The sequence below is a fragment of the Salmo salar genome, chromosome 19 (genome assembly GCF_965601325.2).
Source record: "Salmo salar chromosome 19, fSalSal1, whole genome shotgun sequence".
In the NCBI taxonomy this organism is placed as follows: Eukaryota; Metazoa; Chordata; class Actinopteri; order Salmoniformes; family Salmonidae; genus Salmo; species Salmo salar.
Window position 1 is genome coordinate 9,846,414 of NC_138309.1, and position 12,647 is coordinate 9,859,060.

Here is a 12,647-nt window from a genome sequence, read left to right on the forward strand (position 1 = left end):
ATCCAAAGCCTCACGAGAAGACCACTCTGGCACCGTCTAATCCGGCGGCGTTGTTTTGGGTCGGCTTCTAGAATCAGTTCGAATGCCCTTGGAGGTGCAGACAAAGGATCCGCTTTGGGAAGGTCGTATTCCTGGTCGTAGTGCTGGTTCTGCTGGTAAATTGACGTCTCTCTGATATCCAATAGTTCTTCCCGACTGCATGTAATAACACTTAAGGTTTTCTGGGCTAACTATGTAAGAAATAATACATAAAAAGTTTTTCCCATTCTTCTCTGCAGATCCTCTCAAGCTCTGTCAGGTAGAATGGGGAGCATTGCTTCACAGCTATTTACAGGTCTCTCCAGAGAGGTTCGATCGGGTTCAAGTCCGGGCCACTCAAGGACATTCAGAGACTTGTCCCAAAGCCACTCTTGCGTTGTCTTGGCTGTGTGCTTAGGGTCGTGTGCAAGGATCTCTCGATACTTTGCTACGTTCATCTTACACTCAATCCTGACTAGGCTCCCAGTCCCTGCCGCTGAAAAACATCCCCACAGCATGATGCTGCCACTACCATGCTTCACCGTAGGGATAGTACCAGGTTCTCCCATCTCCACAGAGGAACTCTAGAGCTCTGTCAGAGTGACCATTGGGTTCTTGGTCACCTCCCTGACCAAGGAGCTTCTCCCCCGATTGCTCAGTTAGGCCGGGTGGCGAGCTCTAGGAAGAGTCTTGGTGGTTCCAAGCTTCTTTCATTTAAGAATGATGGAGGCCACTGTGTTCTTGGGGACCTTCAATGCTGCAGACATTTTTTGGTACCTCTATACCAGGCAGTGTCAGAGGAAGGCCCTAAAAATTGTCCAAGACTCCAGCCACCCTAGTCATAGACTGTTCTCTCTGCTACCGCACAGCAAGTGGTACCGGAGTGCCAAGTCTAGGTCCAAAAGGCTTCTTAACAGCTTCTACCCCCAAGCCATAAGACACCTGAACAGCTAATCAAATTGCTCATCATTGATTGAATGATTAGCAATTTGATAAGCTGTTCAGGAGTCTTTGACTAGAACAGTCTATGACTGGGTGGCTGGAGTCTTTGACAATTTTTAGGGCCTCCCTCTGACACCACCTGGTATAGAGGTCCTGGATGGCAGAAAGCCAGTGATGTACTGGGCCGTACGCACTACCATCTGTAGTGCCTTGCGGTTGGAAGCCGAGCAGTTGCCATACCAGGCAGTGATGCAACCAGTCAGGATGCTCTCGATGGTGCAGCTGTAGAACTTTTTGAGGATCTGAGGACGCATGCCAAATCTTTTCAGTCTGCTGAGGGGGAATAAGCTTTGTCGTGCCCACTTCACGACTGTCTTGGTGTGTTTGGACCATGATAGTTTGTTGGTGATGTGGACGCCAAGGAACTTGAAGCTCTCAACCTGCTCCACTACAGCCCCGTCGATGAGAATGGGGGCGTGCTCAAACCTCCTTTTCCTGTAGTCCACAATCATCTCTTTTGTCTTGATCAAGTTGAGGGAGAGGTTATTGTCCTGGCACCACAAAGCCAGGTCTCTGACCTCCTCCCCATAGGCTGTCTCATCGTTGTTGGTGATCAGGCCTACCACTGTTGTGGCATCGGCAAACTTAATGATGGTGTTGAAGTTGTGCCTGGCCATGAAGTCATGAGTGAACGAGGAGTGCCTGGCCATGAAGTCATGCGTGAACAGGGAGTACAGGAGGAGACTGAGCACGCACTCCTGAGTGGCCCCTGTGTTGAGGATCAGTGTGGCGGATGTGTTGTTACCTACCCTTACCACCTGGGGGTGGCCCGTCAGGAAGTCCAGGATCCAGTAGCAGAGGGAGGTGTTTAGTCCCAGGGTCCTTAGCTTAGTGATGAGCTTTGAGGGCACTATGGTGTTGAACGCTGAGCTGTAGTCAATGAATAGCGTTCTCACATAGGTGTTCCTTTTGTCCAGGTGGGAAAGGGCAGTGTGGAGTGCAATAGAGATTGCATTATCTGTGAAGTATTTACAGCGGTTTCCCGAACTGTCCTCCACACAATACCCTATAATATCAAAATGGAATTAAGTTTTGAAACATTTTTACAAATTAATTTAAAATGAAAAGCTGGAATGTCTTGAGTCAATAAATATTTAATCATTTTGTATGGCAAGCCTAAATAAGTTCAGGAGTAAAATTTGCATAAGAAGTCGCATAATAAATTGCATGGATTCATTCTGTGTGCAATAATAGTGTTTAACATGATTTTTGAATGACTACCTCATCTCTGTACCCCACACATACAATTATCTATAAGGTCCCTCAGTCGAGCAGTGAAACACAGATTCAACCACAAAGACCAGGGAGGTTTTCCAATGCCTTGCAAAGAAGGGCACCTATTGGTAGATAAGTAAAACATAATAATAATAACAGACATTGAATATCCCTTTGAGCACGGTACAGTTATTAATTACAGTTTGAATTGTGGATCAATACACCCAGTCACTACAAAGACACAGGAGTCCTTCCTAACTCAGTTGCCAGAGAGGAAGGAAAACGCTCAGGGATTTCACCATGAGGCCAATGGTGACTTTAAAACAGTTACAGAGTTTAATGGCTGATCGGAGAAAACTGATCAACAACATTGTAATTACTCTGCAATACTAATGTAATTGACAGAGTGAAAAGAATGAAGCCTGTACAGAATGCTAATATTTCAAAACATGCATCCTGTTTGCAACAAGGCACTAAAATAATATTGCAAAAAAATGTGGCAAAGCAATTAACTTTTTGGCCTGAAAACAAAGTGTTATGTTTGGGACAAATCCAATACAACACATTTTTATTTTATTTATTTTACCTTTATTTAACTAGGCAAGTCAGATAAGAACAAATTCTTATTTTCAATGACGGCCTCGGAACAGTGGGTTAACTGACTTGTTCAGGGGCAGAACGACAGATTTTTACCTTGTCGGCTCGGGGATTCAATCTTGCAACCTTTCGGTTACTAGTCCAACGCTCTAACCACTAGGCTACCTGCCGCCCCAACATTAAGAGTACCACTCTTCATATTTTCAACCATAGTGGTGGCTGCATCATGTTATAGGTATGCTTGTAATTGTTAAGGACTCGGGAGTTTTGCAGGATAAAAACATTTATGGATTGGAGCTTAGCACAGGCAAAATCCTAGAGGAAAACCTAGTTCAGTTTGCTTTCCAACAGACACTGGGAGATGAATTCACCTTTCAGCAGGACAATAACAGTTTTGACTTAAAATTGGCTTGAAAATCTATGGCAAGACTTGAAAATGGCTGTCTAGTAATGATCAACAACTGTCTTGACAGAGCTTGTAGATTTAAAACAAGAACAATGTCCAAATATTGTACAATCCAGGTGCGCAAAGCTCTTAGAGACTTATCCAGAAAGACTCAGAGCTGTAATCACTAGCAAAGGTGATTCTAACATGTATTGACTCAGGGGTGTGAATACTTATCTAAATGAGATATTTCTGCATTTAATTTTCAATACATTTGCAAAAAAGGTTTAAAAACATGTTTTCACTTTGTCATTATGGGGTATTGTGTGAAGATGGTTGAGAAAAAAAATATTTAGAGAGAGAGCGCGAGAGAGAGCGAGAGCGCGAGAGTGAGAGAGAGAGCACGAGAGTGAGAGAGAGTGAGAGAGAGAGAGAGAGAGAGAGAGAGAGAGAGAACGGTGTGCTAGCACTAGCCCCATGCAGTTAAACAGCAGTGGGTGTAATTTCGTGACACTTCATAAGGAGGTGTGGGAAAGCTGTAAAACTCCCTGGTTTAATCTGGGCGGCCATTTTGTAACCTGGGGGCTGGACATGTAAGTCATTCATCACACGCTGAGCACACGCTTTAACACACAACACATGTAGCGCTGCTGGCTACACTGCCACAGCAATATCGTAAAAACTACCACATCCAAGAAAAAAATGTCTACAACAACAACAAAACTGTTCCAACCACGGTATCAAGGAATAAGGAATTAAAAAGATCAGAACAAGCACGATGGTTGCAGTTCCGAATGTGCTTCCTCTCTTCTCTGTATCTCCTCCGTATCCCAGTCTCGGTGTATGTGTGACTCTCTCCTCCATACCTCAGTTTTGTTGAGTGTGTTATTCTCCAGTTGGAAGGTCTTGATGTCTCTCTCCAGACAAAGGATGGTTCTGTCTCTAGTCCTCAGCTGGCTCCTCAGATCCTCTACCTCAAGGTTAGGGCTCATAGGGCTGCAGCAGAGAGACGTAGAGGTATGTTGACTTCAAAATGGGATTTACAAAATAATTTCAAAGGCAATACAGGCACAGATATGGTTATCCTCAGACAGATCTGTCAGTTAACTACTATTTTTAGAACTTAAACCCAATGTTAAACACAGATACACACACAAACTCAGTTGGGAGACGCCTGTGAGCTCGACAGCTGTCAGAGGTGTCGGCATAGGGAGAAGATCGACAGACGGATCTCACCACACACTCCCAAAGTCACCAAGCTCATATCAAATTTGGATGTTAAATATTTCTAAAGTTGTACAAGCAGAGACACGCACACACACACACGCGCCCCCCCCCCACACACACACACACACACACACACACACACACACACAATCAAGAAGAAACAGAACAGAGTTGTGAATCCTGCTAAACTCATGAGGAATCAGACATGCTGGTAAGAAAGAAATTGACTGATAAGAACAAGATGATGATTTCTGTTCTGATTTCACCAGACAAAGTACATATATTAGGAGGCAATATACCAGTCAGACATTTATTATATCAAATATTCAGTGCCAAGTTTTAGTCCTCAACTTCTCAAAAGAGCCAATTTATCTGTCTTTTTTTTAACCTATTTCTAGAGGTTTTTTATCCACCATTTCCCAAATAGCCAGAATTTCATCTCAATTATCTACAATTTCATTATCTTGTCTGACCTAGCTGCCGTTCTACGGGTGGAAATCTCTGGAAATATAAAACCACCTGAAATGTGGAACAGGATACTTGAGAAAGGACATGTCTGAAATGAGAGAGTTGAATAGAGAAATGGGCCGGTGAATGGGAAGTAAGTGCAGCCAATTTTGGGGCTATTTTGTGAAACAGGGCAGTTTTTCTAAGGACTGTAGATTGTCCCAGGGCTGAAACACTCTCACATGCTGGGATAAGAGAGCCTGTTTATCTGGGCTCTGACACACGCACGGACACAGGCTTGCATATTCACACCACACACACACACACACACACACACACACACACACACACACACACACACACACACACACACACACACACACACACACACACACACACACACACACACACCATCTCTGTCTCCTTGAGCATGCCAGTCTAGCTCAGACACAGGGACAGTGGTACTGTGGGTATCTTTGCACCAGACCAGGACTACAGAGCTTTACTGCACCTGTATCCTTATCATCTACATCTAATTAACCTGCATTATGTCATCACAGAACTCTTCAATACTCTGGTTATATATATTGAAACAGCGTTGAAAATAAACAACAGGCTATATCTTTTTTTCCCTTCTCATATTCTTTTTAATATAAAGCCGAATTCAAGAGAAAAGGCATTCCCTGTTGACATGAAATGAAACCGTTTTTTTCCCCCCTAACAAAATGGCCTGGCAATTTCATATTTTCAAATCATGAAAATTGCACCCTGCATTATCGATAAATGCACAAGCAAGTTAGGGCAGAAAATGTATCCCGCTAAACTGTAGCATTCGTTAAAGGCTTATATGTTTTGCCGCTTTTGTGAGGGAATACAATTTGGCACACAGCTATCGGTCTGTTAGGAACGTCCCATGACTATTATATAAGAAATGTGGGCTGTACATTGAGAGAAAATGATAAGTGTTTAATAAATTACATTATGCCATGAGGAGAGATGAGGGAAAAAACTCAATTTAGAACCATGAGTGTTATAATGATTATTTACAGGGCTGAGAGACGGACAGGGAAAGAGGATATTGGTGTGTGTTGAAACAGCCTCTCGATTTTCTCAACCTGTCACTCAGAGTTATTATCCAAGCCTAACACAATTAGCTATGAATATGCAATAATAACATGCAAATTGCCACCACCCCTCGGCGTGCGTGTGTGTGTGCGCCTCCAGGGCAGTAATCTTTGGTTCTGTAAATCCATTTTTTTCTACATCATTACAGCAGCAAGGCATAATTCATCAGAATGACACACACACATAAGCACATGCACAAACAAAGACACACACGTGCCAGGGTTAATATAAATCCTGGCAGGTTGTTATTAACCATGTGTGTGTCAGTGGTGACACACACACCACACTGAGCCCTCTCCTCTAGTGTGTCCCGAGGGTGATGTTAGACACTAGCGCTGAGCTGCCACTCCTATTAACCCCTGTGTTAATGAGAGCAGCCCTGCCAGGCAGACAGATGGCACAGCTGCCACCCTGCCACACACTCGTACACACATGCACACTTCCTCGTGTCTCCCTTCCATAAGCCAAATGCGTTCTCTCCTCACCGTCTCCTCCACCCCTCCCCCTCCACCCCTGCTGTCCCCCAGCTGGTGAGTTGTGACATCTGCTGGGCCGGGACACGACTGAGCATCTGGCAGCAACAGAGAGAGGGAAGAGGGAAGAGAGGGAGGAGGGAGAGCGTAGCGCTACTGACAGCAGGGGAAGGAGGGATGGAGGGAGGGAGAGAGAGAGAAGGAGAGAGGGAGGAAGACACTCTCGATCACAACAGAAGAGGAGGGATGTGAGAGAAAACAAGAAAAGGAGAAAGAGGGATTTATTTTGACCATCCATGACAGAGAAAAGAGACTTAGCCTTCTGCAATGTTTAGCTTTAACTATGTTCAACTACTCATTTGACAAACATTTTAAAAAGTATAGGCTTTTCAATTACAATTTAATATTTTTTTTCCTGAGACATTTTCTGTATGGCATAACAATGTGTCTCTGCCGTACTTTTAAAAGATAAACAGTCGTAAATAAAAAGTTATTTTGTGGATCTGCATAGAGAAGTGTACATACATCTGTGTGTGTGTGTGTGTGTGTGTGTGTGTGTGTGTGTGTGTGTGTGTGTGTGTGTGTGTGTGTGTGTGTGTGTGTGTGTGTGTGTGTGTGTGTTAATGACTGTGGCAGCTGACAATATAGAGTTCACCGTATCCACACTGACCCACTGTACTGCTAGGTATTGATTTGTTAGCTTGGCCTAATAACAGCAGAACATACACACACAGCCAGGACCTAAGAATGTCAATACAGGAAGAACAAGTGGTATCTATCTCTCCTGGTTCCCTCAGGGGGAAAATAAATCTCTCTTTTACCACAGTGACATACTGAGCCTGGGGAAACATATGGCTCATCACTGACTTACTGTACATTATCATTCATGTTAAATTTTCCTTCTTCCTCCACTTTGATAAAAACATACCGTACAGTATTCTTGTCCACTGAAGATTCATAGCTGTGTTTCTTCATTTAAATGGATAGCATGGTTCCAAGAAAGGTTCAGATAAGACATGAAATGATGCAGGTAATTTTCCTTATTATTTTAGCACTTCAACAACAACAAAAAATTCCACTTTACTTACAGTATTGAGCACATACAGTTGAAGTCGGAAGTTTACATTTACATTTTACATTTACGTCATTTAGCAGACGCTCTTATCCAGAGCGACTTACAAATTGGTGCATTCACCTTATGATATCCAGTTTACATACACTTAGGTTGGAGTCATTAAAACTTGTTTTTCAATCACTCCACAAATTTCTTGTTAATAAACTAGAGTTTTGGCAAGTCGATTAGGACATCTACTTTGTGCATGACACAAGAAATTCTTCCAACAATTGTTTACAGACAGATTATTTTACTTATAATTCACTGTATCACAACTCCAGTGGATCAGAAGATTACATGCACTAAGTTGACTGTGCCTTTAACCAGCTTGGAAAATTCCAGAAAATGAGGTCATGGCTTTAGAAGCTTCTGATAGGCTAATTGACATCATTTGAGTCAATTGGAGGTGTACCTGTGGATGTATTTCAAGGCCTACCTTCAAACTCAGTGCCTCTTTGCTTGACATCATGGCAAAATCTAAAGAAATCAGAAAAAAAATTGTAGACCTCCACAAGTCTGGTTCATCCTTGGGAGCAATTTCGACTGAAGGTACCACGTTCATCTGTACAAAAAAATAGTACGCAAGTATAAACACCATGGGACCACGCAGCCGTCATACCGCTCAGGAAGGAGACGTATTCTGTCTCCTAGAGATGAACGTACTTTGGTGCGAAAAGTGCAAATCAATTCCAGAACAGCAGCAAGGGACCTTGTGGAGATGCTGGAGGAAACAGGTACAAAAGTATCTATATCCACAGTAAAACGAGTCCTATATCGACATAACCTGAAAGGCCGCTCAGCAAGGAAGAAGCCACTGCTCCAAAACCGCCATAAAAAAGCCAGACCACGGTTTGCAACTGCACATGGGGACAAAGATCACACTTTTTGGAGAAAAGTCCTCTGGTCTAATGAAACAAAAATAGAACTGTTTGGCCATAATGACCATTGTTATGTTTGGAGGAAAAAGGGGGACGCTTGCAAGCCGAAGAACACCATCCCAACCGTGAAGCACGGGGGTGGCAGCATCATGTTGTGGGGCTGCTTTGCTGCAGGAGGGACTGGTGCACTTCACAAAATAGATGGCATCATGAGGAGGAAAAATTAGGTGGATATATTGAAGCAACATCTCAAGACATCAGTCAGGAAGTTAAAGCTTGGTCACAAATGGGACTTCCAAATGGACAATAACCCAAGCATACTTCCAAAGTTGTGGCAAAATGGCTTAAGGACATCAAAGTCAAGGTATTGGAGTGGCCATCACAAAGCCCTGACCTCAATCCCATAGAAAATGTAAAGGCAGAACTGAAAAAGCGTGTGTGAGCGAGGAGGCCTACAAACCTGACTCAGTTACACCAGCTCTGTCAGGAGGAATGGGCCAAAATTCACCCAACTTATTGTGGGAAGCTTGTGGAAGGCTACCCGAAATGTTTGACCCAAGTTAAACAATTTAAAGGCAATGCTACCAAATACTAATTGAGTGTATGTAAACTTCTGACCCACTGGGAATGTGATGAAAGAAATAAAAGCTGAAATAAATCACTCTCTATTATTCTGACATTTCACATTCTTAAAATAAAGTGGTGATCCTAACTGACCTAAGACAGGGAATTTTTACTCAAATTAAATGTCAGGAATTGTGAAAAACTGAGTTTAAATGTAGTTGGCTAAGGTGTATGTAAACTCCCGACTTCAACTGTATAAATTATTAGCATGATATTATAAAGATATAAAAAAAATAATCTCCAGCCCACTCTGTTTTACCATACCTGAAGGTTATTTTATCAAATAAATTATTAAATAACTGAAAATATGATATAAATAAAATCTTAACAAAGTTTATATAAATGGAACTAGATGAAAGGCACACACACACCTGGTGCTACCCCTGAGGGTAGTGGTGTGTGTTCCAGTGTGTTGTGTTTAATGTTGATGCTGGTGGCAGGTAACAACCCAGAGCTTCATATCCACCCGCTGCTTTCACACACCGCTACTGTTATTGCATTTCATTTGATCACATTTACCTCATTTATTTCATTCTTTTCTTGATTTGTCACTTTTTTACACATATCCATCACACTCTCTTCAGAAGAGAACAGTAAGTATTGTTTCATTTATTTAATTCTACATTATATTACCTACTTTTGTTGAAAATAAAGTTTTTTTGTTTTTTATTCACAGATAGTTTTTATTATTGGATGAATTAATAACATGTTTAACTAGATAGAGAGACAGAAAGGGAGAGAGGGAACGCAGGAAATGGAGCCGCACTACATTCTGGGTATAATGCAAATCGCTTTGCATATCGCCGTGGGGACAGCCTTGTTGCCGTGGCTCCCCTGGTGTTACAGAACCCCCTATAGACCGACCCCCTCACCAGGTACCAGCCTCATCCCTCAGGTGAAACACAGTCCACTGTGGAGAAGAAATCTCATTTTCTTTTCTAAGAGAAATGATCACAGCAACCCAGGTGGAAAAAAAAGCAACTTCATGTGCTGTTATGTAGACATCTATAGGCATGATAATGCCTTGAGGTGAGTTACGTTGAGAGGTTAGTTTGAGGCTTCCTAACTTACGTATGAGTCGAGGTTTCAATCATCTTCTCCAACGAGCCTGTCCTTAGAGTGACCCCAGAAACCTGTCACATAACAGAGGGGAAAAAACCATGGGGGAAAGAAAGGAAGAAAATTAAGTCCTAGTTAAAGTCTAAAGCTATCCATCAGATTTATAACAGTTATAATGTAAGAGTTATTAACGGGGGCATGGATGGATCAGCAGACTCACATTAGCTCTCTAACGGTCCCACTCAGAAATAGCAAAACATGGACAAGATGAAAGCAGATACTTGATGAAATATGATTATGCTAATAACATTTAGTTATGCATCATTCTCTACGGGGATTAAATCAAAAACGTTGACGCAATCTCTGACATGGAATAGAGTTGAACTGAAAGGAGTTAATTCAGACTAAAAAGGAGAACACACACACAAACACTTCAATATCCGTACACACAGAAGTCTTTGATTTTTCCATACAGGGTTCATCCTCTGATCTACTTTGTCCACTACTGTATGTTCACAAGCCCTTAGAATCATCAGAACAGTGAAACACCCAAGAAGACATGCCTACTCAAAAAGCTGTATGGAAGAACGTGTGGACATTGGACAAATGTTGCCCAAACAAACAAACATAGAAAGCTCCATGGGAAAACACAGTACGTAGACAATAGTCTGACTCTGGACTGAAAAGACTGACGTGCTATACTGTTCAGTACACGTTTCCTCAGTAGATAAAGACATGTCTGCACTTTGATATCTACTGTACAAACAAGGACAATGTAACAATTAGTTTTACAGACCTTCAGACTGTATTCAGTGTGTGTGTGTGTGTGTGTGTGTGTGTGTGTGTGTGTGTGTGTGTGTGTGTGTGTGTTTGTGTATATGTGTGTGTGTGCGTGATAGAGGGAGACACTCGCAGCGCTGTCTGGGGGTGGAAGCTGTCGTTGTCGTGCCGACGGTAGAGCTGGTGAAATACGACCCAGCATGCACTCTATCGCCGCGGTGACAGGGGTCGCTCTGGGAAACGGAAATCAATGCTGACGGAAACGACTCACAGGTCAGCAGGGTGTGTGTGCGCGCGCGAGTGAGCGAGAAAGAGAGAAATTGCCTAAGTAAGGCTGTGCTTATGCCCCCGCAAAGACACACACACCAACTTGAGAATTTGTGAATTGGTGATCCACACTGAAAATCCAATCAAATTTTATTTGTCACATGCGCAGAATACAACAGGTGTAGACCGTACCCTGAAATGCTTACTTACAAGCCCTTAACCAACAATGCAGTTTTAAGAAAATGAGAGTTAATGAAATATTTATTAAATAAACTACATTTAAAAAAAGTACCACAATAAAATAACGAGGCTATATAGAGGGTACCGGTACCGAGTCAATGTGTGGGGGTACAGGTTAGTCAAGTTATTTTGTACATGTAGGTAGGGGTAAAGTGACTATGCATAGATAATAAACAGCCAGTATTTAAAAAATATATATAACCTTTATTTCACTAGGCAAATGAGTTAAGAACAAATTGTTATTTTACAATGATGATGACCTACCCCGGCCAAACCCTCCCCTAAAGCGGACGACGCTGGGCCAATTGTGCGCCGCCCTATGGGACTCCCGATCACGGCCAGTTATGATACAGCCTGGGATGGAACGAGGGTCTGCAGTGATGCCTCTAGCACTGAGATGCAGTGCCTTAGACCGCTGAGCCACTCGGGAGGAGCAGCACTGTAGCGGGGGGAGGGTCAATGTAAATAGTCCGAGTGGTCATTTGATTAATTGTTCAGCCGTCTTATGTCTTGGGGGTAGAAGCTGTTAACGAGCCTTTTGGACCTAGACTTGTCGCTCTGGTACCGCTTGCCGTGTGGTAGCAGAGAAAACAGTCTATTACTTGGGTGGCTGGAGTCTTTGACAATTTTTTGTGCCTTCCTCTGACACCGCCTAATATAGAGGTCCTGGATGGCAGGAAGCTTGGTCCCAGTGATGTACTGGGCCGTAGGCACTACCCTCTGTTGAACCTTACGGTCGGATGCAGAGCAGTTGCCATACCAGGCTGTGATGCAATCGGTATGGATCCTCTCGATGGTGTAGCTGCAGAACTTTGAGGATCTGGGGAGCCATGCCAAATCTTTCCAGTCTCCTGAGGGTGCCCTCTTCACGATTGTCTTGGTGTGTTTGAACCTTGGCGATGTGGACACCAAGGAACTTAAATCTCTCGACCCGCTCCGCTACAGCCCCTTCGATGTGAACGGGGGCGTGTTTTGCACTCCTTTTCCTGTAGACCACAATCAACCCCTTTGTCTTGCTCACGTTGAGGGAGAGGTTGTTGTCCTGGCACCATTCTGCCAGGTCTCTGACCTCCTCCCTATAGTCTATAGTCTCATCATTGCTGGTGATCAGCACGCACCCGAGGGGCTCCTGTGTTGAGGATCAGCGTGGCACCGTTGCCTACTCGGCAGCCCGTCAGGAAGTCCAGGATCCAACT

The 12,647-nt window shown here is 43.3% G+C and overlaps 1 protein-coding gene across 1 annotated transcript in view; it reads right to left on the reverse strand.

The window, feature by feature from the left end:
* The window catches only part of LOC106578416 (uncharacterized), a 138,768-nt gene that overhangs the window by 109,883 nt on the left and 16,238 nt on the right, over positions 1 to 12,647 (reverse strand). Inside the window, exons 4-6 of the mRNA XM_045702053.2 lie at positions 10,177 to 10,238; positions 6,502 to 6,642; positions 4,084 to 4,213 (exon numbers count right to left, since the gene is read on the reverse strand). Coding sequence (XP_045558009.2) covers positions 4,084 to 4,213; positions 6,502 to 6,642; positions 10,177 to 10,238 — 333 coding nt within the window. The remainder of the gene's footprint in view (positions 1 to 4,083; positions 4,214 to 6,501; positions 6,643 to 10,176; positions 10,239 to 12,647) is intronic.